At 53.3% G+C, this 27,951-nt stretch overlaps 1 protein-coding gene across 1 annotated transcript in view; it reads left to right on the forward strand.

The window, feature by feature from the left end:
* The window catches only part of COL22A1 (collagen type XXII alpha 1 chain), a 243,512-nt gene that overhangs the window by 153,751 nt on the left and 61,810 nt on the right, over positions 1–27,951 (forward strand). Inside the window, exons 35-43 of the mRNA XM_045978553.1 lie at positions 252–305; positions 1,602–1,655; positions 3,395–3,448; positions 6,020–6,124; positions 7,267–7,311; positions 13,784–13,861; positions 21,644–21,679; positions 23,002–23,055; positions 24,517–24,561. Coding sequence (XP_045834509.1) covers positions 252–305; positions 1,602–1,655; positions 3,395–3,448; positions 6,020–6,124; positions 7,267–7,311; positions 13,784–13,861; positions 21,644–21,679; positions 23,002–23,055; positions 24,517–24,561 — 525 coding nt within the window. The remainder of the gene's footprint in view (positions 1–251; positions 306–1,601; positions 1,656–3,394; positions 3,449–6,019; positions 6,125–7,266; positions 7,312–13,783; positions 13,862–21,643; positions 21,680–23,001; positions 23,056–24,516; positions 24,562–27,951) is intronic.

Genomic DNA, 27,951 nt, shown 5'->3' on the forward strand with positions numbered 1-27,951 from the left:
CATCTTGTCCGGTGAGCCCTGTTTGTATCATAAAGCGTCAGTGCTGACACCCACCCCCCGGGGGCAGTGGGGACTGGACAAGCCAAGCCCCACAGGCAGGGGGCTATGGTGTCCCCTCGCTCTGGACTCTGCTCCTGTCCTGCAGTTTGCATCTCCCGACTCTGACGAGCAGGCCGTCCACTAGATGGCCTGCATGGGGACGAGGACAACTTCCCCAGGATGTCTCACCTCCCCCTTTGTGTCCCGGGCAGGGCACCAAGGGACAAGAAGGCCCACGTGGGGCACCGGGAGCAACTGGAAACCCTGTGAGTCCTCACACCCCCCTGTCACACCCGCGGAGGGAGGCTGTGCGAGGGCACGTACCCCCGGGCTCGCAGCTCTGGGCAGACGGGAGGGAGGGGTGGAGCCCTTGGCCAGGGCTGGGCGCCCCTGGAGCACTGAGGACCAGGAGAGATGCCCCGGGCTCTGCAGCATTCTCAGCGTTTCACGGCTTTGTTCCTGTGCCCAGCCCATAAACGGAGTCTCCTTCCACACGCGCAGGGGCGATGCCCACGGGGACACACGAACACACATTCATACCTACTCATATTCTAAAACCAGCGTGCACACGCACTGTGATGCCCCTGCCCTGTTGAAACTCCCAGCACACAGGGGCCGCTGGGGACCCGGGCAGACAGGTGCCTTCACACGCACACCTTTGAGCTCTCCGCTGCTGTGCCTTGCTCAAGGGGCCAGAATCTCTGTGGGGTGCGCCCTGGACCCCTGGGGCTGACGAAATGATGTGTCACGGGGGGCCACCGAGCTCAGACTCCCGTGTGGAATGAGGCCACCTGCACCCGACTCCCGTGAAGCCTGGTGGTGTTTAGGGGGACAAGCAGACACAGGCGGCACCACGCTCCTGGGACCATGGGTTAGAGGTCCCCTGCTGTAGGGGGCTCATACGCCCAGGCCATCTGTGCCTATGGGCGAATGGGAATGGGGTCAGCCAGGGGCGGTGGCCTACCTGGATGTCACAGGGCGGGGACAGAAGGCAGGCTCTTCCGGCTAGTAGAGCCTGGCTGGAGGTCACCCTGCGGGGCAATGATGCCTAGTGCGGGCTCGGAGACCTGGAGAAGCACGAGCAGCTTCCAGCCCTTGCAGAGCTGCCTGCTTCCCATCTGCATGGTGTTGACCCGCGCGCCTCCTCCTGGGGAATCTTTGTTAACCATCAGTGTTAGTTCACGTCCACTTCCTCCAGGAAGCATCCCCGGTTTCACCTGCAAAGTCAACACACAGGCATGCACACACTCACATGCACAGAAGTGCGCGCACACACACACACACACCACCTCTGCCCCCTCCGTGCCTTGATCTTAAGGAACCTCTGAGAGCCCTTCTGCCCTCCAGTCTCCCATGTCTGTGCCACAGTCCCACTCACGGGAGGTTTGGCCGGCTGGGCACCGCCACGCACACATGGGAGGGGGCTCCCCTTGCCATGGAGGGAACATCGGGTCAGAAGCAGCAAGTTACGGTGAACTGGGGAGAAGGCAGGTTTGGAGAGACGCTCGGGGACTGTTTGTTGTCGATACCTCGAGACTTTCTAAACTTCCACTTCTGAATAGGGCAGTCCTGGACCTGTGGGCCCACCTGGTGCCAGCGGCCCCCCAGGAAGTGTGGTGAGTCATGGGGGAGGGGCACCGGTACAGCCTGGGAATCCGCAGCCTCCCCCCCCCGCCGCCCCCGTATAAAATGTTTATTCTCCCTGCAGCAGGCAGCCGGGGTGGGGGCCAGGCACAGGCACCCTGCCCCACTTACAGATAGGGAGCGTCCTACAGAGATGGGCGTCCCAGACAAGGTCACCAGAAAGTTCACCAGCCCCAGGCTCAAGGTCGCTCCTCCGAGTGAGAACAAAAACTGTGAGAACTGCAGGACCCCGCAGGAAGCCTGTCCACGTCAGCGAGGTTGCGGTCAGCCTCCGAGCCTGCCTTTCGAAGAGACAGGACAAAGCCAAAGGAATCGCAGGGGTCCTGACCCTTAGGGTCCCTCAGTGCTGATCAAGGCCTGGCCACAGGCTCATGCTGCAAACCCTGCAGGATACTCCCTGGGGTCTCAGCTTTTCACCCTCAAAAGGGAGAGAGCGGCCACGCCTCATGGCTGCTGACGGGCGTGGACATCCCTGCGCCCCCTTCCCCCAGGAGTCCTTACTCACGGGGCCCCAGGCATCCGATGGCGGACTAACTCTGAGACCCACGGTCGACACTGACCTCAGCTTTAACATTCTGCCATAAAACACCTGGTGCCACTCAGTGCCAGGGCAGCGGAGAGCGCGTCCTCCTGAAGTGGACCGAGGTCAGTCCTGCAAGGTCATCAGCCCACAAGGACCATACAGCCATCTGGAGGACACACACGGGCCATTTCCATATGGCCGCACCTGTTCTTTTTTTTTTTTAAGATTTTATTTATATGAGAGAGAGAGCATGAGAGGGGAGAGGGTCAGAGGAAGAAGCGGACTCCCTGTAGAGCTGGGAGCCTGATGCAGGATTCGATCCCACGACTACAGGAAAATGACCTGACTGAAGGCAGTTGTCTAACCAACTGAGCCACCCAGGCCCTCCGCACCTGTTGTAAGCACTCTGCGAGTGTTAAGTCATGGACGCCCCTGGACCCTGGGAGATGGTTCTTCTCACCGCTTCTGTTCTACCCAAGAGGAAACACAGACACAGGGAGACTGAGTCATGTCCTTGGTGGTCACCAGAGGTGGTGCTGGAACATGGCCTTTGTCACGTCTCTCTCCCAGCTTCGGTGCCTGCCAACCCTGCTTTCCCTGGCCGGAGGGTCTTCTCTGGCTTTCAGAGACCGCATTGTCCAGCCGTAGGACACGGGGTGATGAGCTGCTGAGCCTGAGCTGCTGGCTGTGTGAACCCCTGGCTCCTTCCCTGGGGGGCCCTGGAGGGCGCATCCTGCACTAGCTCAGAGAGCACCCGCCGGACGGGCTCCGGCTGCACCCATGTGCACGGTCTGCTGTCCTCCCCTTTCTCCCTGCTTTGTTTCCCTCCTGGGGTGTCCCTGGACCACTTGCACTTAAGCCTGGGCTCCAAGTCAAGCCCCAGGTGACGTCAAGGTCACCCTCATCCTCCCCCGTGTCCAGTGGAGGCTAGTGCCTGCCCTCTGAGAGCCAGAGCCTGGGGGAGGGCAGACCTCTAGGCAGCACAGGCTTGGTGGAGGGGCGAGTGAGCAGATGGGGAGGGGCCATATGGGGAGGCAGGGAGGAGAGGGCCAAACCCTGGGGAATTAAGTCAGGGATGGGGAGCCCATAGGGACAGACATTGGCCTTAACTATGAGGGTGTATGCTTAGCCTTGTCTGGGGGCCATGGGCCATCTTGAACTTTACCATGAGCATAACCTGTTTTTCAGGGCTCCCCTGGCATCAGAGGGCCCCCTGGGAAAGACGGGGAGCGCGGAGAGAAGGTAAGACGCGGTGGCTGTCAGCATGTGACATCTGTTCTCAGCTTCTTGGGAAACCGTGGAGGCGGAAGCTGAGCCGCTTAGGTCTGGGTCCGGGCCCCGGGGTCCGAGGGAGCTTTCTAGGTAGAGGAGAGAGAAGGCTGTGCAGCCACCTCGCATAGCAGGGCCTGACCCCAAACCCCACTTTCAATGCGGTGCACAAGCATATCCGTCCCACACCTCTGTGTGCACCCTGAAGCCTCTCCAAGTTTGAGAAAGAGTTTCCTTTGTTAGAAGGAAGAGAGTCATAGTGTCTCCAGAGACACCAACACCCCAGAATCAAAAGAGGAAGGTCCCAGCCTTTCGAAAGCGTGTTTCAGCTGCATTTTACAAAGTATCTCTGGGGTTTATGGCTGAGGGCCTGCTCCTGGCCTCCAGTGGGTAGAACCCGGGATTCTGCCAACATCCCACACTCGCAGGACAGCGACCCCCCCACCGCAATCCCCCCGAACGTCAGTGTGCCGGTGTAGAGACGCCTGCCGTCTGCGCTCTGGGACTTTCTCATCTGTAACACGAGGGCATGATGACATGTCGGTGGCAGGCTGTGCAGAACTGACCCATCAGAGGGCTCAGCACAGGGCCGGGGAGGAGATCCGCTGCCCCATGCCCTGCCCCTCCCCGTGAGCAGTGTCCCGTCCCGGGACGTCCTCTGCCTGGCCGACGGTCCGCGGCCGCCCGTTTGAGTGCCAGTGCCTCAGCGTCCTGATAGGAATCCTTTCAAGTCCACTTTAGCCAGAACCTTTTAGAGGAGAGATCATTTTGTCCTTTCTATTTTGGCAGGGTTTAACAAGAATAGATGGTACATTTGCATTTCGGCAGGGAGGCTGGGTTTTAAAATACATATCTCAGAGAAAAAGGTCCAGCATGGAGGAAAACGACCAGCCAACCTCTAGGACGTATCCTGAGGGATTTTTGGAGTGCTGGTCGACGATAAGCCCAATAATAACCCTTATGGGGTGCAGGTGCTAATTTTTGTTTTGAAAGAAGATAATGCCATCGTGGATTACAGTAATAAGAGCAGAGCAGCCAGATGAAGCCGGGGGAAAAAATAACCCCGGCCCATCTGCTCTGCCTGGATTAAACTGCGTCTGACGATTGCGCTCTATTCTGGACACTCAGTAAGTAGGGCACTGACGACCTTAGAAGGGGGTGACCGAGATGCTGGAGGTCCCATGGAGAGCCAAGAGGCAAGCAGGGAGCTGTTTGCTCATCCACCGCTAGAGGGAGCCAGACACCTCTCCTTTGCTCGCAGGCGCCAGGGCAGAGCCCAGACCCAGGGCTGCGTTGGGAGGGGAACCCAGGGTGCTCTGCAAACTGGTCAGAAGCCCAGCTGCCAGGTCGCTCGTTCCGTCTCTCATGGTGTCAGGTGGCTGGCCTGAGGCTCCGGGAAGCCTATCCTGCCCTAGGCCTCCAGAGAGGGGCCCTTGCTTGGCAACCCTTCTCCTTACCGCATCTCTCCAGCAAGGAATGTCTGCGGGCATTCAGCCCCTGGGAGCCTTGCCCGGAAGGAGGAACCCCTGTGGCTCATGTGGTTCCTCCCAAGCCCAGAAGCCAGGGCTGCCACAGGGAGCTTGAGACTTTGTGGTCCAAATGGTGAGCATTTGCTGAGACTAGGCTCCAAGCCCAGCTCCCTCCCTCCCCGGGTCCTAGAAGCTCTTTCCCTACTTCTTTCCCTACTTCAGAGCCCTGAGCTGTGTTCCTGTTGCTGAGGACCACACTGGGAAGAGGGGTTAGATTCTGTCCACGGAACTCCACGGCGGAGTGTCACATGTCTGGAAGATTCCAGAAAGGGCACTCTTGGCCGAATGTAAAGAACCAGTGTGTAGCAGGGCTGCCCGATAAAGGAATGAGGCCTAGCAAGGTGGTGAGCTCTCTGCTCTTGGAGGAATTCAAGCAGAAATGGGAGGACCTCCCACAAGGCATGCACCTGATGCTTTCCTGCCTGGGTAGACGACTGGACTATAAAGTACTGATGTTCTGTCCATTCCCAAGTTCCGCCTTGTATCCGCTGGCCAAGTCTGCTGTGACAAATATCACTGATGGTGTGGCTCAGACACCAGAAATGCACTGCCCGACCATTCTCACCACATCAGGAAGTCCTCAACCCGGATGTCAGCTGGGCTGCTTCCTCCTGGGGGCCATGAGGGACGCAGCCCTTCCAGAGCCCTCTCTTGGCTTATTGATGGCTGCCCCCCACCACTGTGTCTTCCCACTGTCTTCCCTCCGTGCTTGCCTGTGTCCAAAATCTCCCCTTCTTACAAGGACACTGGTTATACTGGATCTACGGCCACCCTCCTCCATATGACCTCAGCCTAACAACGAGTTTCACCTGCAAAGATCCTGTTTCTCAACAGAGGTGTGGGGGATTAGGACTTCAGCACCCACATTTGGGGGGACCCGGTCCAACTTATTATATACGTCAGGTAGAATAGACTATTGCCAGAAGCCTACCATCCCCCTACAGGCCGGGTAACCATTAAGAAGCTTGCCTTCTGCATGTCACTGGTCCTGGAAACTGTCTCCTTTTCTTTCCAGGGTGCAGCAGGTGAAGAAGGGAGTTCAGGACCAGCTGGTCCCAGGGGTGATCCTGGCGCTCCTGGCCTCCCTGGGACACCTGGACAGGGAAAGGATGGAGAGCCGGTAAGTGTCCGGTCCAGAAGTTCCTGTGTCCATTTGACCAGGCTAGAAGTAGAAAAGGAAAGGAAAGGGGGGTGGGGGAAAGAGGGAGAGAGAGAGACTGACTGGCTCACAAGTACTAAGCGAGAGAAAAAGCGTAAATCCATAGACTGTGGCACTCAGTGGGCATTTAATACATTGACTGTGGTTATCAGGCACTCAGCACCAGACCTTTACTCTCACAACTGCCTTGAGAAGTGAGTACTTTTTTTTAGTCTCTTCAGGCGACTATAACAAAATACCATAAATTAGTGTCTCTAAACAACAGGAACTTAGTTCTCACAGTCGTGGAGGCTGGAAGTCCAAGTTCGGGTGTCTGCGTGGTCAGGTTCAGGGGAAGGCCCCATTTTGGGTTACAGAATGCACACTTCCCAGTGTCCTCCCATGATGGAAGGGTGAGGGGTCTCTCTTACAAGGACAGGAATCCCATTCACAAAAGCCTCACCTCCTAATACCTTCACCTGGGCCTTAAGATTTAACATATGAATTTGGGAGTGAAACACGAGTTCAGACCAAGGTGGTATTATCAACCCCGTATTATTGGTGAGGAATATGAGGTTCACTTGCCAAAATCATAGTACTTGGCCGTGAACCCACAAGGGACTGGACCCTCCCTTCCTTCACTCTGGATTTCAGCCAATACATCCAAACGTAGAATTGTGATTTTTTAAAAATCTGGCCACGTGTTTGCATCAAGCAAAACCCTTCAGCCTAAAGTTGGAGACTCTCCTTATTGGTTCTCTCAGGTCTTGATAACATGGGGAATGGGAAATTGACCGGACTTTGGAATCCATGAGCTCTCCTTTGAAGACTGGCCCTCCCGTACTTACGGGAACCTGTGGAAGAAGACCTTAAGTGGGAAAGCAAGCTAAGAGGGGCCAGGATTTGCTCAGGGTCACACAGAGGCTGTAGGCAGCTGAGGCAGAATTCACACACAGGAGACTTGTAGCTCAAAAACTGTGCTTTCCTTCATAAACAACAGCCCCCGGTGAGACCCTCGTCTGCCTCGGGCGCACAGCGTAGTGCGCACACAGCTTGGCTGGTGGTGGATGGGTAAATGCTCGTTCGTGGTCTCATGGTTGTCCTTGCGTCCTTCATCTCCCCAGGGGCTGCGTGGGCCACCTGGATTACCTGGGCCGCTAGGAATGAAGGTGAGTGTGTATCCAGGCAAACGGTGATGTCATGTCATGGGTTCCCTGCCCAAGGGACTGGCCCAGTTTCATCGAGAAGCACGTCCGCCACCTCAGTCCACTTCCCTGTTCCGCACTTAACTAAAGACGCTAGGGCTCCTGATGCTGGTGATACTGACGTCCTTGCCATACAGCTGGTGCCTAATAAATGCTTGTTGGTAAATGAAGTTGCAGAGGACACTGGTCTTCAACTGGCAGAGCAATAGATCTAAGCAGTTTTGTGTTTTTAGTCTAATCGCGGTAACAATTGATCCCCAAATTTTCGATGCTTCACACACTAAACCTTTTATGTCATTCCCAGTAAGCCTCCTGGGAGTCGTGATGGGTGGGGAGCTCGGGCCCACACAGTCGTTCAGAGACACACAATCCTTGGTCCAGTGACCGTCCCGCCATGTAGGACCTGAATCTGCTACGAGTCCTTGGTGTACAATGAAAAATGAGGGAAGGACAGTGGACGGACTCTGTGGGCCAGACCTGGAGGTGGTAATTCGTTTCCCCCAACCTCATGACACCGACTGCAGGGGAAGCTGGTTTTGTGGTGAAAGTGGGAAGCTTTGGTAAATATCAGTCATCTCGTCCTCAACTCACTTAAAACCATTACTCAGAAAAGCTGCCTTGGCCCAGGAGGGACTGTTCTTTTTTTATTATTTTTTTAAGATTAAAAAAAAATTACTCATTTGAGAGAGAGAACGCATGAAAAGGGGGGAGGGTCAGAGGGAGAGGGAGAAGCAGACTCCCCGCTGAGCAGGGAGCTCAACATGGGCCTGGATCCCAGGACCCCGGGATCATGACCTGAGCCAAAGGCAGACGATTAACTGACTGAGCCACCCAGGCGCCCCCAGGAGGGACTGTTCTTAGGAGAGCTTTCCTGAGTGACCAGAGACATTTTCCTGAAGTTTTCGTTATACTGACTCATTTATGCTCTGATCACCCGTGAGGGCATTTATGATTGGGTCTGCTGCCCGTCCACCAGGCTGCCATGTGTCAGCTCTTACTGTGGGCCGTGGGCCAACAGTGATGTATGTGACATGTTCTCAGCCCTTCCACAGCTCAGGGATCAGAGGGAAAAGCAGATAAATGAGTAGGCAGAAGCAGGCAGGTGCTAGGGTAGAGGGAAGCTTGAGGCACAAGAAAGCTTAGAGAACCCTCCCCAGCCCAGCCTGGTTTGAACGTGGAAGGCTTCTTGGAGGAGGTGATGTTTGTCCTGATTTTACAGTGTGTGCAGCAATTGGAAGGGGAAGAAGTGAGGAAGGAGCTTTCCTCAGGGGTCCTACCCTGGGAGGGGACACTGAGGCAGGAAGTGGACCGGGCTCCGAAATGATCATGTACTGTGGACTGTGGACACACCCACGTCCCACGAACTGTGATTTGATCAACTCCGATGCTTGAACTTAAGCATGTGTCAGTCCATCAATGATCTACATTGGAATGCTTATGTATTTTTTTTTGCTTTAATACGCATATTCAAAATCACATTCAAATGTTGTATCATTACATTACTTTCGCCTACTTGCGTGTATGTATGAAAACATATTTTAAAAATTCATCTTGTCTGTCTTCAGTGCCCTTGCCTGCCACCCCCAATCCACTTGCTGAGTCAGCACTCTCCAGCGGCGCATTCCCACCCCTCCCCGCTGCGCTGGTCAGGATATGGCGCGTCTGGAAACCATAGATGCTGCTATTACAGGACGCTTTATCCCAAATCCTGTCCCCCATCCACTTAATTGTAGGAGTGTTTACCATTTTTATGCTAGAGCTATATCTTTGGGATCCCAGCAACATAACCACAGAGGGTGTTGGTTTTTAAAATTGTATGTAAAAGGCTCATTGACAATAAGAGCTGGAATGAGAAGTTTGAGGCTTCAGGAGAGCTGACTGCTTCTAACAGTAAACTTCTTTGCTTCCAGGTTTCCCCCCATTCAGGCAGCTGGCCTCTGTAAGCCTCCTAAGCTTGCATTGATTGAGGTCATGGTCACTCATGTGACTCCCGGGTAGTGATTTTGTTGTTCATGGTCACAGTCAAAAGAAACAGGAATGTTTCAGAGAGATCTGAGTAAATATATGACAACTTCGTATTTTCTGGAAAAAAAAAAACCCTCAGAAACATCTTGTCTTGAATTTAGTGGCATATAAAATTGTCCCATATGCCTGGAGCAGTGGGCACAGTGGAGAGGAATGGAGGCAGAATCCAGACTCTAGAGGACCTTGTGGACCCGTTGCCAGCCCGAGGCTGGTCTCTGAGGCCCCCTGTGACGCTGTGAGCCCCACGTGTCGTCAGCAGTGCTCCTGTGCTCTCTCTTTCCTCCCCAACAGGGAGCCTCCAGCCTCTTCAAAGAAAGGAAGACAAGGGCACCAGAAATGCCTTAAGATGCACTTTCCCTGTGATAACTATTTATGAGTTCAGTAAATTCAACTCCCAGGCAGAGTTTGGGATGAAAATCAGTGATATAATACAAATAAAAATAGTTGCCTAACTCATGGTATCCCAGGTCCATGCTTAATAAATATTAGTGGTCCTTATGATGAGATCACCCTGTGGAGTCAGCTTTAGGGTTACAGCATGGAGATGGGTAGCTAGAGAGCCCTTATCCACCCCTACAAGCATGTTAGAGGCAGGAGTGCAGTGAGCCTCGACCTGGGGCCCAACTGACCAACTAATGTCAACTTCAGGTGACCCAGGGGTGGTTAGTCATGCTGTTTTTTGGCCAAATATTTCCTCTTATTTAATATGTGAGGCATGGAAACAGATAACCCATTCCAGTGTTGACACTGTATACATTTGTAAGTTAAATGTAGTTTAGAAGTGAAGATGTCTACAGTTAATTCGGATTGGGAAGGTAAGTTTGAATTCAAGGAGGTTTTTAGTTGAGGAATGGGCTGCTCTTGAGCTGGAAGGAAGAAAAAGGAGAGTTTGCAGAGTCCCTGCTGTTGCCGGTGCTGTCCACGGTGCTGAAGGGAATCCCTTGGGATAGGAAGGGAGCCACATAAAGGTTTTCATTGGCAACCTCCACTTCCTAATTACTCACAACTGCAGGAAGATTCTTAAAGGCACCTTTCCTTTTCTTGCATGGCACCTGTTTCCAGCAAAATGAACAGGCTCTGCCTTCATACAGAATGGGGTTAGGATCCCAGCTCAGCGACCTACAGAATAGATGACTTGAAGCAAGGAGTTTAGCCTGTCTGAGACCCTCTGTCCTTTTCTGTTTAAATGAGCAAAGCATATTTAACTCCTGAAGGGCTCCTGTGGAAAGAAATGATAGTCTCCTTCCATGACCCACGCTTACTCACCTTTCTTCCCTGGATGCTGTTGGACTGGCCCAGAACGTCTTACAGCCAAATTATTTTGTAGACTTGGTATCACAGATTCTAACTCACGGGCCCATTTTTGTCTTAATCTTGAGCCTAATCAGAGCATTAAGGTCTTCTTCTCTTGTCTTGGGGCTATTTGCTAAAAGTCTCAATCCATTAAGCTGTGAAGTATTGTTGCTTTAGGAAAATGTTAGCATCGCAATGGGCCATAAGCACAGGAAGGGAGCCAGGCCTGTCCACCTTGCAGGAAAGAACAAGCAGAGACTCAGATTCCAGGCTGGACTGAGTGTTCCCTCCTGGCTCTATCCCACCTCCTCCTCTGTAAAAAGTTGATTTCCCCTCAAACACAGCTTTTATTTATATAAATAAAGCTTTTAAGAAGTGTATTGATAATGTACCCAATATAGGGTCTCACTTATTCTAGGTACTTGAAAAATACTTGTTGAGTTAATGGATAAATGAATGAATGGATGGTTCCCAGTTTTAAGATTCTTACATTGAAGTCAGATGGTCAGACAGACACAATGGGAGAACAAGGTGTTAAGATGAATGAAGATCTACACAAATATCTAGAGGAGGACAGGGAAAAATATAGGCAGAGGTGGGGTAATAGAAGTCGAATGATTGAGGTGGTCTTCTTTGATGGGTTGGTGTTTGGGATGTTAGAACATGGGCGGTTGACATGGTCTAGTTCGTGGTAATTAGCATTTGCTGGTGTGCATGAGGCAGCCTCGGGAGGAAGAGAGGAGCCAAGCTAAAACAGAAAGTGATAAGAAATCTATATTAAATATTTTTAAAATGCCAAAGGATATGGATTCCTCTGGTGCTTATGTGTGTTTGGTTTGTTTTCTGTCTTCTAATTCCACTAATAAAGTGATAATAATATACCTGTAATACTCCATATTAAATAGCATCTTCCTTTGAAATGAGTCTTCATAAGATCCCTGACGGTTTCGTAGAATGTTCTCTTTCATTCTCATTGGTGAAAGTCTTCAGGTACAGAGAGGTTATGGACCTGTCCAGGGTTACAGGATCAGGTGGATATTGTCCTAAAAAGGGACCCTGACTGCCTTTCTAGAATCTTCCCATGTGTCCCTCTCACTAGTCTAGTGTGCGTGCGACTGGCACCGTGAGGAACATGTTCGTCCTCTGTTCATTACACTTTTCTCTGTATTTGTCTTATTTCTAGACTTCCTGCCTTCCCCGCCTTCCCCTGCACACAAATTAGATTTCCTAGCAGCCCCAAGCATCTTGTACTTCGTGGAACGAGCCACAGCCCATTTTCCTAAAGAAACACAATGTACCAGCTGGGGCTTCAGAGAGAATTTCAGGAGGGGCCTATGTACAGAGGCAGGGGGGAGGCGGAGGGCTGCCCCAGCTCCCAGGAAGCATGGCCACGGTGGGCCTGGAATGAAAACAGCCAGCGATGGTGTGACTAGAGACAGATTTGGGGTCTGGTTGATATTTTTTGTGACACCATCCCAAGCCCCATCCTTCCCACTTCCCATGAATGTGATTTCTCTTCAGAACTCAGCACGGAGTGTTGGAAATGGGCATCTTTTGGTCCAGCAGCCCTTATCACTGCTAGAAAGAAATAAACAGCAAGCATTGGTTGAGCAAGTACGTGACTTAGGTACTCATCCAGGCCAGAGTCCTACTGTGGGAACACGCATCATCTGAGAAACGTTACTTTTCTTAAAGGCCCAGATGTAAAGTTTTCTGATTGAAATGATGGTTAGCGGGTAAGCTGATGATTAATGAGATGTTTTTCATGCTTAGAAACCTAAACCTTAATAAGCAAACTGTTGCCTAGCAATGTCAATTTCCACCTGAGATCAGATTGCTGTGCGTGTCTCACTGTTTCTTCACAGCAACCTTCTGAAACTCTTTTCATTTGTCATGGCTATTAACTCATCCCAGGGATATTAAATAGCTTGAACAAGATCAGCCACCGATTCACATGAGGCTTGGCTGAGTTCAGCTGACCTTATACAGGTGCGCCCTGTCTCACACAGAGCTGATGTGGGTTCTGGTCCCTGTGTGTTGTGGGCTGGGTTTACTTTGGAATTGGAAAGGTAGCAGTTTGCAAACTGCAGGTGTAACATTGACTGTGTGGGTGTGGGGGCCAGCTCCCTAATCAAGCTCATTCACATTGATGCATCAGAAACGTGTAAGCGTCCACACACAGCTGGGTCAATGACGGTGATCCATAGACCACATCAGATCCTAGTGAGTTAGGACAAGCCCTCGTTTTTGGAGGCTGAGGATTTTGAAATTGTGGATGAAAGGGTATGATCCCGTCTCAGCTTCCTTCTGCAGGAAATGGCAAACATTCCTCCCTTGTACTCTTCCCATCAAAGTCCAGAATGATAGGTGCAGCCGAACGGCCACAGCCACAACGGCTAACTAACAGGCAGAGCCGGGCCAGGCTGTGTCAGGACGGCACTCGGAGCACGCATCCTTGTTTTATGAACACACCACCTCTGACCTGGCTGCCATTGTGGCTACCTACCTTTGTAAATTAAGAAACTAAAGCTCGGGGAACTTGTCACTTTCTTGAGTCAACTGTGAATAGGTGTTGAAGACAGGACTGAGACCCACACTCTCTGAACCCCTTTGCTCGAAGGGAATGGTTATGGCTCAGTCATTCTTGCCTCCCCCAACCCCTGGAGAAGTGGCTGGGGAAATAGAGGTCCTTGGCAAATTATTGGTAAATTATTGGTGATTTGGGACCTGATCTGAAATATAGGTATGTAGTCAAATCCGGGGTGAGGTCAGGATGGGGGCATGATGAGGTCTGGAGAAAGCTCAGCAAAATTTGGAACTGTGGTCACATGGGAGGTGCCGTCTCGTTATAACCACCTGTGGAGGCATCATCAAGGTTGGGGCCTGGTAAGCTTTGATGAGCAGGTTCGTGATGAGCATGGCTGGATATGTGCGTGCAGATGGCCTGGGTGGGTGATGGGCTGCCAGGGGGTTGTTGGGGGACATACGGAGTTCACGTGGCAGGAGAGACGCTGATGGATAGTGCAGTCAGGATGGTGGGAGGGGGCATAGTTCCTTTTGTGTGCTGGCTCTGTCCTGCCCAGAACTGACCTCATTATCTTATTTTTCTTCTATCTAGGGGGACCGAGGGGCACCCGGGATCCCTGGCTCTCCTGGCAACCGTGGTGACCCAGGCATCGGGGTGGCTGGCCCTCCTGTAAGTCTTTTTTCTTCCAGAAATTCCTCCCCTCCCTAGAGCCACACGGCCACTCCCTGCTGGCTCCCTGGGCTGCCTGCAAGGACTCTAACCGAGGAGTGTGTCACTGGCCCTCGAGTCAGTCGAGGGCTGTAGACCTGTCCACTGGCTTTGTTCTAGAACTCAGCGTACTTCAAATGGGAATAAGGCTTTTGAGGGGACCAAGACTTGTCTGATTGAAAGAGGAAAGCACAAAACTCTTTAAAATTAAAAAAGAAAAACATGACTCACTGGGCAAACTTTTGCAAATCTGTGGTATAGCCAGTGAAACCGAATTGTCAGGGGAAGGGGTGTGATGTGGGAGAGAGAACGTGCTTTCGTGTATGTAGGCCAAATGGAGTCCACTACCCCTCTGCCTCCAGTTAGGATCAGGTGAGGACATAAATAGAATCAAGGAAGGTTTTCATAGAGTCCCCAAAATGAAATTCGTGATGTGGTCCTTCCATTGGTGGTGTGATGAACAAGTCACACCAGTCTGACCGACATGAGTCTACAGACTTCTTAGAGGTGGTGAATTCCGGGGTTCTAAGGGATTGCAAGGACCATGGGTGCCCGGGACCCCGCCCAAGTTGAAGATAAATATTATTTTCAACCAGCCTCCACCTGAATATCTCTAGAAGTAGAAGACATACTCCTTTCAAAGCCACTACCTCTGGCTTTAAAATTTAGACACTTATTTCTTTAGAGAAGACACATTTGTTGGAAATTTTTCTCATCGAGAATCGGAATATGGTCTTCTGTGTCTTCCAGCCATTGCTTCTGATTCTTCCCTTTGTACCACAAAAAGGACGCCTCCTGCTCTCTTTTACTGAATTATAGCCTTCAGAATTTAAGGCTCATTCTCAATCCTGGTGACTTATCTTCTGATTTGGTCTGTCCTTTGCTGAAGACACACAGTACGTTAATAATGCACCTTAAAATTGTATTGACTTTTTTCTTTTCTTCCTTTCTTTCTTTTTAAGAGAGAGAGAGAACAGGGAGGGGGGCAGAGGGAGAGAAAGAGAGAGAATCCTAAGCAGGCTCCACACCCAGCATGGAGCCTAACACAGGGCTTAATCCCAGGACCCTGAGACCATGACCTGAGCCTAAATCAAGAGCCGGCCAATTAACCAACTGAAACAGCCAGGCTCCCCTCTGGGGTCTCTTTTGTAAAGACACTAATTATAGTCATGAGGGTTCTACTCCCATTACCTAGTCACCTCCGGAAGTCCCCATTTCCAAATACCATCACAAGGGGGCTTGGGGTTCAATATAAGAGTCTGGGGGAGATGCAAACATTCAGTCTGTAGCACTGTCTTACTATTATTTAAAAGAAGCTCAGGGGCACCTGGGTGGCTCAGTGGGTTAAGCCTCTGCCTTCGGCTCGGGTCATGGTCCCAGGGTCCTGGGATCAAGCCCCACATCGGGCTCTACGCTCAGCGGGAAGCCTGCTTCTTCCTCTCTCTCTGCCTGCCTCTCCAACTACTTGAGATCTCTGTCTGTCAAATAAATAAAATAAAAAAAATTAAAAAAAAATAAAAAAAAATAAAAGAAGCTCAAATACCCAGTCCTTTGCTAACGCTATTACTAAGCCTCATAATATCAACGCTACCCGGATTAGCATTGCTTAACCCAGAAGTGCGGTCTAACTCTGCCCCATTCGGGGTGAACACAGCATGGACCAGAGCAGCACATGGCCCCCGTCTTGGCTTGGTTTTGCATTCAAGAAATGCAGACCACAGTCAAAAGCAGTTAAAGGAACACGCTCTTCATCTGTCTCTCAGTTACTTTGAAGGGGAAATGTGGATTCTTCCCCATGATATCACTTGTCAAGCAGAAACCTCCTTTCCTTCCCTCTGTGGTCCTCTGAAATCCCAGCACTGGTCTTGGGCACCTCACTCTGTCTCCCAAATCTCCAGGGCATCCCCACCTTCTCCCCCTGCCCCTATCTTGCCTCACTGGCTCCCCACCAGAAGTGACCACCTCCCTTCTATCACACCCCTAGCGGTAGGACACCTGTCTTCCCAAATGTCCCCAGAAACCGTGGATGGAACAGGTGTATGGAATCCCCCTGGGAATGTCTAGAGTTACTTTGTTTTTTTTTTTTAAAGAAATTCTCAGGGAGCACAGTCCCCCGCTACATGTTTATATCAACTTTGTCTTTAGCTATTTTTTTTTCAGTCTTTTGGTAGCTGGAAGGAACACTCTGGCCAAAGATTGCCATGAAGAAACAGTAGTTCAGACTCCTTCTCATGGGGAGAATTTTGCTGTAATTCTCCTCCTCCTCCTCTCCCGAATCTGCCGGAGTGAGGATTCTGCTTCCTGCAGGAATGACCCCTAGACTAGAAGACTTTCTGCAAGGGAAGCTGGGAGCTGTTGGTAGTCCCCACTGTCACTCAGTAGGGCTCTGTAGGTCCCGGTCTGCTCCCTAAGGACTCACGGTGTCAAGCCCTGAATCAGAAAGCCAGTGGGCAGAGGCGGATGCTCTCTGTCCCCCCTCCAGGGTCAGAGCTGCCTGAAATCACCATGAAATATGTTCGTGCCTAAGTGATTCCACCTGAAAAGTAATTGGCTGGCTTCACCCCAGGAGCTGGAAGTCAGCCTGGTATTGTCTCTCCTCCACTTCAACGTATTATGAGCTTCTGTGGTGGACACAACCTTACAGAGTTTCATAAATCTTGTCTTTGGCCTTTTGCCTAGGCTCCTGTTGGCCCGGGATTCTGCACAGAGGATGCAGGGGTGCCCTGAGAGTCAGAGGAGGGGAGGAAGGGGTGATGCCAGGGATGGGGGTCTGCCGGGGACACCACGGTCCCTTCACGGGAACGTGGCCATGAGTGGTGTGTGTCTGGCCGGGAGCCAGGTGTAGAAGCATGGACGCCCCACTCACCATCTCCTGGAGTCCCCTGAGAGTTGCGGAACCACCAGCTGAAGGCTGGATTCTGCAGAAGCCTCTGTTGAAAACAGGGTCCAAGGGCCGGGAGTTTATTTGGGAGATGCTCCAGAAATCACCACTTAGGGCATTGCGTTGTGGGGAAAGGAGGGGAAGCAAGGGAGGGCATGTTCATGAGCAGGCTTCCACAGTAGACAACTAGGGCTTCCCTCCACAGACAGCCCGGGAGGTGTGGGCACACGGCAGAGCTGTGGTCTGACAGGGGGACGAGGCAGGGGTTTTGTGTGCCCATTCCTATTGGCCAGTGGGTGAAGGCTGCTCATTGGGGGGCGGGGGGCGACTCCCAGGAGCTCCCTGCCTGCCCTGCCCTTGGGTCTGTGGCTACGGAAAGCCCAGGATACTGCCAGGTTCCTGTGTGTTCAGGGCATTCAGAGACGGGCGCTGACTGTGTCTCCTACATCACTGTTTTCCCGGGAAACAGTCTGAGCTTCACGAGGCGGAGTGACTTGGCCAGCGTCACAGAGCTAGTCCAGGCCAGGCTGCACATCGCTTCCCACATCCTCCCAAGCCAGTTCTCTTCGCCTGTGGCTTCAGCAGGCTGAGCAGGATTATTCATTTCCATTAAGGATGGATCAGCTTACAAGTTGCTCCTCACATCCTTCCTCCCGGAGCGTGATGCTGCGGCGCCTTTGGCATCCAGGACCAGTGACGACCCCCTGGAAGGGAGCCCTGGCTTTCCCTGCCAACCTGTGCGCCTTCACCGGACAGGGGCACAGATGGGGAAGCAGTGGCGGGGAGTGTTGGCCTCTTACTTCAAGGCATTAACAAAAAATCCCTTTAATCTCCAGGTTGTTTGTGATCTGCTTTAGCCAGGTGTTAAACGCTTAGAAATGATCCAGCCTAGGCCTGAGGGCAGATCAAATTGCCATGACTCACCGAATCCAGAAGCTCAAGGCCAGCCAGGGTGGGATTCCCACTGACAGCTGGGCTCCCCAGGACTCGGACCTTCCGGTTCTATGAGCTTCTTCATGGGTCGAGTACCAACAAATTCTGCAGCCGCAACAGGGGTGTTGGGAGGTAACAACACGGTAATATCAGTAATAACATCTGGCGCTTGCCCGCCTTTCCTTCCCCTGCCTGGACTCTCTCGTCCGGATGCCTCCCTTGGAGTAGGCAGAGACACACATCGGACAGGACGGGCTCGCTGTTAGACTGACAGCCTGATGGAATAAGGAAGCGTGGAGCTGATTATGTGCAGTAAAATGTGTCAGGGTCCTTACAGACGTGTTTTTTGAACTCCCCACCCTGGAGGGAATTATTAGACTAGAGATGAAAGCTGCTGGAAGGGAAAGCATCCCAGCGGCATGCCGGTCGGCCTGCGGGGGGCAGCAGCGAGCAGGGCGTCCACACCAGGCGGGTCCCTTTCTCCTTTTCAGGTTCCAAGTGAGATGGAGAGGGGGACGCCACTTGCCTGAAGGGACACTTGGGATGTGACAGAGCTAGGGTTGCCCCCCCGTTCTGACAGGCTCTTGGGGGGCAGAGATAGTGATGAGTTCGTGCTCAGGAGTCTTTTCCGGAGACAGCCTCTTCCCAAGTCTGGAATTTGTTAATTTAATTGTTTAACACATCACGCTGTCCCATGTTTCCTGTACGTCCGTAATTGTGCCTACAGCCTTGATCAGATTCCGGCTTGATGTTGCTGCCAAGACTTCACAGGGAGTGTGGGCTTCCTTTAGGAGGCACTGAGGTCTGGTGGTCTCTCCTTGTGATGTTCACACTCTTTGATGTCCAATGCTTAGATCAATTAGCACATCAAGGTTTGCAAATTGATGCCTTGCTTGTCCTACCAGTTCTTTTTTATCTATCTGCTGGAATACTTCTAGAGGCAGGAGAGGTCCCTCAGTTGCATACCCAGTGGTACAATTCATGTGGGAGGCAGGATAGGAACGAATGTTCCAGTCTTTCCCTTCAATTATTGTCAAATAATGACTGGATTCCCTTGCATCTCGCAAAGATGGTTAACTCGGTCTTTTGTTTTTCATCAGTAATTTTGAACTCCTGGATTCAAGCACATTTGATGTGTTTCCTTGTAGTCTGGTTGTGTTTCCCTTTGACGTGCAAATTGTCTCGGCTGATGCCGGTGGGAGCTTATCCCATTGACCCTGAGTGCCTTTGACACAAGCCTAGACATCTTTGATAGTGTCCTTGTCTCTGGAAAGACGTGGCGCGCTAGATTTGTGTAGCTGTCTTGTCCCGATCGGCAAGCAGTCCTCTCTCCACGGAGCTGCGTTTCCTTCTGCTGGAAAATGGTATCAAAGGCCAAGATCGTGCGTTGGTGTGAAGTCGCTCTTGAGCAAACATACGAGAGCACAATCTTGGAGAAGAGGGTGTGGCTGGCGCTGACTTGAACAGACTTCAGATTTGGAAATGCCATCGTACCATCTCTCCTCCTCACACTTTGATATTTCTTTTTTTTTTTTTTTAAGATTATGTGTTTATTTGTTTGAGAGGGAGCAGAGAGCAAAGTGGGGAAGTAGGGGAGGAGCAGAGGGAGAGGGAGGGGCAGACTCCCCGCTAAGCAGGGAGCCCGATACAGGGGCTCCATCCCAGGGCCCCGAGATCATGACCTGAGCCCTAGATAGACGCTTCACTGACTGAGCCTCCAGGAGCCCCAACACTTTGATATTTGTTAAACGCGTGCTGACAGAAGAGAGTTGTGGGGATGAGCCGGGCACTGAGCCGCCTGGCTCTCTCCTTAGAACATCTGTTTGACTTCCCATCACTCGAGGCAAGGTGGCCGTCTAGCTCTGTATTGTATTTCAGGAGACGGAAGCTCAGAGAGACCAAGCGACTCCCTCAAGGTCCAGCAGCTAACACCTGATAAGGCTGAGATGAGAAACGAACGCCTTTTTGACAACAGAATCCATCTTCCATATGTGGATTTTATATTAGATGATGTAAGGCAGGACTCTGGACCTCGATTGAATGCCCGAGTTAAGTGCTTGAGGTCATAATCATGGCGTGATCACGGCATTTCATCTGGAACCAAGGGTGCCTTTGAAGTGACCTTGCAGCATTTCCCTTGCTGGTCATCACTTGTCCTTAGGTCCTTTGCTTGAGGCATGAGTGTGGTCTCAATGGGGAGCAGCTTTGAAAGGAGCAAACGTCAGACGTGTTTATACTGTTGACTTTCACCTGGATGGAGCCCCTGAGAAATAATGCTGGGAAAGCGGCTTCCGAGTCAAACAGACCCCAGTTGGAAGTGGGTCTCTAGTCTTCCCTGACTAGTCTTCCCTGACTAGTTGCCTGACTGACCTGCTTGCCCTCAGGGCTCTGGAGACTTCCCCTCCTTTCTTCAAGTGCTCAGCTGTGCTCTTAAAACGTGACTTCCTCGGTTTTATCAGGCCGTGCTGAGATGTACCTAGCAGGTGGGCTTTGCAGGGACCTGGCTTGTCACACTGCCAGAAACCAGTACATTTGTGCGAGCTCTTTCTTCCTCCTGGGCACGGCTGGGGCAGTTCTCCTGGGCTCTGCTGCAGGGAGACGCAGCGTATGCTGCACTGAGCGGGAGGTGGGCTAACTCCACTGTCCAGTGACTCCTGGCGTGGCTGGGACAGGTCCCTGTCTCCTCTGACCTCACTCTGGTCACCAGTGCAAATGAAGGGTGCTGATACCTGAGTCCCAAGTTCTCATGCTCTAAAATGTTCATTCTGATGGAGTGCCATTTCCGGTGCTCTGTGGTGTCCGGCTGCCACGGGGCACTGGGCTGGGTGCTGAAGACAGTGCTGAGCAAAGGGCTTAGTGCCCCCCTGGCCACACATGTGTAGTCGTTCAGTGGCACAGGACAGACGGCTGCGAAGGGATGACAGTCTTAGGCACTGCGTCCTGGGTGGGGTGCATGGAGGGGTCAGGGGACCGTTTCTTTCTTTTTTTTTTTTTTATTTGACAGAGAAAGAGGGATCACAAGTAGGCAGAGGGGCAGACAGAGAGAGAGAGGGGAAAGCAGGCTTCCCGCTGAGCAGAGAGCCTGATGTGGGGCTCGATCCCAGGATCCTGAGATCTTGACCTGAGCCGAAGGCAGAGGCTTAACCCACTGAGCCACCCAGGCACCCCTGGGGGACCGTTTCTAACGAGTATCCTGGGAGGAGCCAGGGAAGACTTTCAAAGCTGGGGACACCTCAGCTGAGAACCAAAGTGTGACACGAATGTGTCCAGGTGGAAGGGGAGAGTCATCCGTGCGGAAGCGTAGAGCATAGGGCAGACTCGGGGCAAGGGAGCATCTGCTCACAGCAGGGCCTGAACCCATGCACTCATGATTTAGTCCGTGACCACATCTCAGAGTATCTAGAAGCCAGATTCTAAGCTGAGGGCTTAGAGGGCAGACCCGTGTGTGTGTGTGTGTGTGTGTGTGTAACAGAGAGAGAGAGAGAGACCCCTTTTAGGAGTTGGGGGTCATAATTGTGGTATCAGCCAAAGCAGGCCACAACGGGGTGGGGGGGGGAGTCTGGCCCCGAGTGCGCCCCCAGCCTGTCCCAAGCAGGAGGGAGGCACGACCTGAAGATTCTGGGCTGTGGAGTCCCTCCCTGCACCAGAGCCGTGAACTAGAGAGGAGCTCAGGCGTCAGGAACCAAGTGGGTGCCAGGATAGGGCGGCACCTGCTCGGGGACAGAGGGAGAAAGCTCCGGGGAGACCTGCACGGGCGGATCTCCTGGGTGGGTTGAGCAGGCCTGACTGTGGCTGGAAGGCTGGGGGAGTCAGCTGTGCCTCCCAGGACAGTTAAAAACCTGTGGCAAATGAACACGACAGCATGTTTAAAGAAACATTTCATTCTGACTCGACTTATTTAATGCTTTGTTTCTTTGTTTGTTTCTCAGGGCCCTTCTGGACCACCAGGAGACAAAGGGCCCCCGGTACGGTATGAGTAAAATGAAGGGTTGGGCTTAATGGGGAAGTTCTGTTCTAATGAAAGCAGTTTTAAGGCGGAGGGGCCAAACTCATGAGGTTTCTGCAAATCCCTCGTGTGAAACAGTACAGACTCTCTAGGATATAAATCATTCATCTCTGGAATGATAGTAGGAAGGACCTGCCATGCTATAGTTGGGCAGACCGAGATGGGCTTTCCTTTTGGGCATCTCCTCGTTACAGGACAGGGTGGTTTGATGACTCTGATTACCAGCAGAACTGATTTTGAATCCTGGCTTCACTAGCCCCAGCCTTTGTCCTGATCAAGGGAGGAATCTCTCTGAATCTGGAAAGCAAGCCTGGTTAGACCCCTGGGCCATTGTGGTGGTCCGGAGGGCTCAGTGCTGGGAAGCAACGGGAGGGCTCAGGAGCCACCGTCCTTAGGAGAAGCCACCGATGATAATAAGCACAGTGTACGCGTTTGCCAGTCAACGTGGATTTCTACGCGCAGATCAACGGCAGGCTAGTACCTCCGCTGACATACCTTATATGGAAAATTCTGAGCTCTCTAGTAATTCCCGAACCGAGAAAATGGGTTTGTATCCACATTTTTATAGAGGAGGAGGCCTAGGAGAGTTCATGGAGAGGCCTCAGACTTCACTGCGAGTTACTGTAGCGTAGCAGTAGGGTGCAGGACACGGGGGATGGGCTCCTCTGGAGGATCGTGGTGGAGGGGACATCTGGGAGGTCTCAGAGTGGCCGGGTAGCACCATCCCAGCCCCTGCCATCACAAAGCACTGACTCCCACCTACACATCCACTTCAGGAAGGTTCCCACAAGAAGCAGGATCCACAGTGAAAAAGACATGTGTGAGAATTCCTGATACTGTTCAGAAAGTTTCAACAGAACGGGCGTGATTTTCTAATGAAAAATAATGCTGTCCTCTGAGCACCGGGCACCGTGCTGAGCCAGCCACCAGACGTGCAGGGGTGCTGAGCCAGCCACCGGACATGCAGGGGTGAACCATGGCATGCTCACTGCCGGAGCCGACCCTTCCATTCCAGGAAGGAGCCCCCACACGGGACCTGGACAGGAGGGCTCAGAGTCAAGGTGTTCCAGAATGTTCTTTGTGTGTGTGTGTAACGCCCACCTCCACAAGCGTGGGCGAAATGAGTAAGCGCTGAGCGGGGAATCTGGGCACACACATTATTATATCCGATTCCTCATAGTAACAGGCCATTTGTACAACAAGAACCAACTAGTGCCAAGGAAGGGGGGGTTGAATTTTGCTTAAACTGTTGGCAAGTGTCTTTCGTTCTCTTTCCCTCAGGGATCCCGAGGTTTACCTGGATTTCCCGGCCCCCAGGGACCCGCCGGCCAGGATGTGAGTACAAACAGCAGTATCTGCTCAGCTGAGGTTCTTCTAGAAGCCCACCTCCCCCACCTCCCAGCTGCCCTTGACCAGGAAACCCCCAGAGGAGCAGTTCTCCTCCACTCATCCCCACCCCCTCCCCATTTTTAGACTTTTACTCTTGTCTTGCTCAGGAACTGATTTTGTTCAGTCTCCTTTCCCTCCTCATGTTTTGTGCTGCACTTTCAGACCTGGTTAGCTCCCAGGCGCCCCAGACAGCGCCTCTCACTTGTGTTTTTTGTTTTTTAAAGATTTTATTTACTTATTTGACAGAGAGAGATCAGAAGTAGGCAGGGAGGCAGGCAGAGAGAGAGAGGGAGACAGGCTCCCTGCCGAGCAGAGAGCCCGATGCGGGGCTCGGTCCCAGGACCCTGAGATCATGACCTGAGCTGAAGGCAGAGGCTTAACCCACTGAGCCACCCAGGTGCCCCACCTCCCACTTGTTTGGTCAATTTCCTTACATCCTTAGCGGGTCATTCCTGCTCAGAGCTGGTGACGTGGACTTGCTGTCCACGGACTTGTTCTTGACCCTTCCCTGCAAGGGCTTTCTCCCTTCATGGGAATCTCAGACTTACCTGATGCTCCCTGAGGATTGTGTCCCTTCCCACATGGTGACAGTGGCAGTCATCTCTTACCTCCTGCCAGGCTTCTGCTTCTGCTTAGATAGAGCTGAGCTCCACGAAGATAGCACCATGTGGCTTATGCATCTCCAGGTCCCTGATGCCTGGCTGCATGCCAGGTTCATGGGTGTCGCTCACTGTATATTCTGCCCCAGTGGATGGATGGCAGCGATGACTTTCTATGAGGCACAGCTGTCTGACGACAGGAAACAGTAGTTCTGCTTAGACACGCATATCTCCATCTGGGGCTTGAGCTCACTGGAGGCAGGGACGACACATCACCCTCCCCTTCCCTTCCTTGGTTCTCCTGCAGAGGAGGAAGTTACCCTCTAGAACCTGTCCATGTCTCCTCATTTCCCCGCCCCACTCTCAATGCGACAGTCTTTTTTTTTTTTTTTTAAGATTTTATTTATTTATTTGACAGACAGAGATCACAAGTAGGCAGAGAGGCAGGCGGGGGTGGGGGAGCAGGCTCCCCGCTGAGCAGAGAGCCCGATGCGGGGCTCGATCCCAGGACCCTGGGATCATGACCCGAGCTGAAAGCAGAGGCTTTATCCCACTGAGCCACCCAGGTGCCCCAGGATGGCTCATTCTAAATATTTGCCACAGTAGAATATTTTCCGGGAAGACTTGAGTGTCCAGCGGAGACCGGAAAGTGGGCTTTTTTATTGGTACCAGTCTTCACGGTTGGGTGAATTTTTTTCCCACCCAGTTACGCGTGGCAGACACAGAAGTTGGGGGTCGGCGTGGGCAGAGCGGCTGGTGGTGATGCGCTTATTCGCACAGTTAACCTCTCCTGTTTCTCTTCTCTCAGGGTGTACCAGGAAATCCAGGAGACAGGGGGCCTCCTGGCAAGCCAGTATGTCATCCCACGGTTCTGGATGAATAGTAACTCAGTCAGGGCTCCCGTGAGAATAAAACACAATCAGATGGTCCGAGAGGCTGAAAGAGGGACTTCTTACAGAGCCGCGGCACGGGCTGACCTGAGGGGTGGGGGGCCCCGAGACAAGCCACGGTGGGAGGCCAACAGGACTATAACCCGTTTGCAGTGCCAAGGGAGAGCACGAGGGTGGGGCAGGGCTCCCGGAGGGGCTGGGTTGTGGGTGTGGTGTGTGGCTGGGGTTGTGGCGGTTGCCCGAGAGCTGGGCCGGAGGCACGGAGCAGGGTCTCCCCAACTCCAGTTTCCTGATGGGGCCTCTCCTCGCCCGCCTCAGTCAGGGCCCGCAGGCAGGGAGCCCCACAGCACGCTCCTAGGGGTAGGCCTCCCCGGCATGGAAATGGACAGGGAAGAGTAGCGAGCAGGGCTGGGGTGAGAAAACGGACCCCAGCGTGCCCCCCAGACTCCTAACTGGCCCGTTTCCTGCCCCAGTCCAGGGATGTCCAGGGATGTCCGCCCTGCCCAGCTGCCCCCTTCGCATGGTGGCGGAAACTCTTTCCTTTCCTGGGGGAACAGTGGAAGCAAGGGGTGCTGGGAAGGGGCTGGTCCTGAGTGCTCAGTCCTTGGTGGTCTGGCCTGAGGCTCCTCCGGGCTCCTGTAGGAACAGGTTGAGGCCCCTGATTGGCTTCCTGTTGCCAGAGACGGCCCAAGACTTGACTAAGTGACCAGGCCATGGTGGGAGGGACAGGGCTCTAGGGAAAGAAGATTGAGGATGCGCCGTCTGGCCGGGCAGCAGCGCAGACCCGGGAGAAGCTGGTCCCCACGGAAGGACGTTTGTCTGGGAGGGAAGAGCAGGTGGTGTCAGAACTGGGCACTCTGAGGCCTCGGCGGGACCGACCATAAGTCAGGCTCTGAAGCCAAGATGCGCTCCTGGCAGAAGTTTCACCTCCGCACGTGACGGTCAGAGTCTCCCCTGCAGGCCCGGCCCGCTGCCCGACCCAGACAAGCGTCCGAGGCAGAGGCCCCCCAGGCGCCGACAAGGGTCACACCCTCCTCTGGTTGCTGGGCACGGCAGAGACCTGGGTGGGGACCCTGGTCTGTTGGGAAGGGTTCTGGAGGACCTACCTGTGGGACGAGTGGAAGGTCACGCGACAGGTTAGGGACAGCTCACTGACCTCCCCCTCCCCGGGAAGCCAGTTCTGCGGCAGGCAGACAGCAAGGCCCCAGTAAGCCATACCCTTAGCCCCGTGCAGGACCCCGTGGAGCAGGGGGAGAGCGAGGTTCAGACCAGAGGCTAAGCAGCGGTTCAGATGACCTCGGCCAGGTCTAGACCTTGACAGCTCTCTGCAAAGAGAAGTCAGCACAGTCCACTGACAATGTGGACAATGGTGACTGTCCCTCAGAGGGTCACCTGCAGAATCTGGAAGGAGAGAGGGAGGAGGAGGGAGAGCGGGAAAAGGAGGCAGAAGGAGAATAAACAGGGATGTTTCTGATCACTTTTAAATTCATGGAACGCACGGCCCACAAACGGTCCCAAGTACAGCCCGGTAGGTCTCAGGGTGTCTCTGCTCGTGCGGGTCAGAGGAGTCATTTTTCAGGGGCCCCAAGACACCCGCAGGCTCAGTGATTGACTGGGAGGACTCCCCGGGAGGACCCTCAGAACTCAGGAACTCTGTTCCGTGCGTGGTGACAGCTGGTTCCAGGGGGAGGACATGGGTGGCAGCTGGTTCAGGAAGATACGCAGGCAGCGCCCCTGGGAGACCAGGCCCAGAACTTCCAACCCCCTCCCCAGGGGACTTGTGGGGAGAGGTCACTCCCCAGCCATTTCCGGGATAGAATGTCTGAGGCGGGGTAGGTGCTGGGGGTTGGTAGGGGGAACATGACATGTTGCAGGTGACGGACGCTCACCCAAGCCTTGTCAGGCGGGCTGTCCGAGGGCTTAGTGGTGACCCGTCAGGAGCGGGCAGGGCCAGACCTCCTCTGCAGTGAGCGGGTTTGGACGCCCCCGGCCGGCTGACTTCAGCCTGTCCCTCACAGGCCCTGCTTCTTGGGGTAGAGAGCGGGACCCAGACGGTTTCCCCAGTGCTGCTCCCGCAGAATTCCCATGCTGGGAGTCCCTGTTGAGAATTGGGCCCCTAGAGTCTGGGGGCTCGGCGGACCCCAAAGGGGCTGCTGGATCTGTGAACAGCATGGCACTGTCCCACCTTGAGTCAAGAATCTGTCGCCTCCCTCTGAGTCAGCCCCCGCCTTTCCAGCGAGGGTCCCCGGCAGCCGGCGGAGCGGTACCCGGGAGGGGCCCCGGGAGGGCACGGACTGGCTCTTAGAGCCTCCGCACTTGCCACTCCTTGTTCTTGCAGCCGCCGTCCGTCATGCCTGAACTGATCCGCCCCGTGTGAGCTGCTCCCCAGGGCCCGGCAGGGCAGGGGGCTAAGCAGCCAGTGTCCCCCCCCATCCCCCGCAGGCACTGCTGGCCACAGACCCCTTCCATGTGTCCTGTGTCTTCTCCTGCCGCCTGCCCTGTGACATCTAGGGAAATGGGTCACAATGACACATTCACAAAGCTCTTCCCGGAGGCCACGCTGTGCCTCGGCTGGACGTCCCCTCCCGGTTCTCTCGGCTTCTGTGAGTGCTCCGGGCCATGTGGTCTGCTGGGGCTGCTCTGGGCCCCACAGGAGGCTCCCAGACAGCACAGAGACAGCCCAGCTAACACAGCTCCGGCAGCTCAAACGCGGCCCGGTGTGAGCAATACGGATCCACGGTTATTAATTCCCAGAAAAGAACATAAGCTTCAGGATAAAACCTCCTTCTGCTTTTAAATTAAAGTTTCCATAAACAACATTGCAGAGGCTGGCCTTCCTCCAGAGGGTCTCGCTCAGAGCCGGTGGGGGTCTGGGCTTTGGCCGGAGCAGATGTACGCAGAGTGAGCTCTCCCTACGGGGCAGACACCCGCAGGCACCACCAGATCGAGTCTGCCAGCCCCAGTCTTGCGGGTCCACCTGTGTCCTAGCCCAGAGGGCCGATAAGAGGCCCCGTGCACAGAAGCTGCAGGAAAACGCTCACACCTGCAATGGCCGTAGAGGTTTTCCTGACATGATGCAAGGTTGCATGGCTTCGCTTAGCCGTAAGGTGCGGCAGAAGCCCCGGGGGGGTTGAGAGCCGAGAAAATTGTGTTGTTTCAGCATCCCCAAGAGCTAGAGTCAATCCATAATTCATAAGCCGAAATGCAAACTTAATCAGAAGAAATCAGCCCCTGCACGTTCACTTGTGGCCACAGGCTTCCTATATTCTAGAGGAAAATCTAACACTTTCTCTGGAGAATAGATTCTCTGGCACTCTTTCCTTGCTGCGAAATTTAGAAGTTTGCAAAATACC

The sequence above is a fragment of the Meles meles genome, chromosome 1, assembly GCF_922984935.1.
Source record: "Meles meles chromosome 1, mMelMel3.1 paternal haplotype, whole genome shotgun sequence".
Taxonomy (NCBI): domain Eukaryota; kingdom Metazoa; phylum Chordata; class Mammalia; order Carnivora; family Mustelidae; genus Meles; species Meles meles.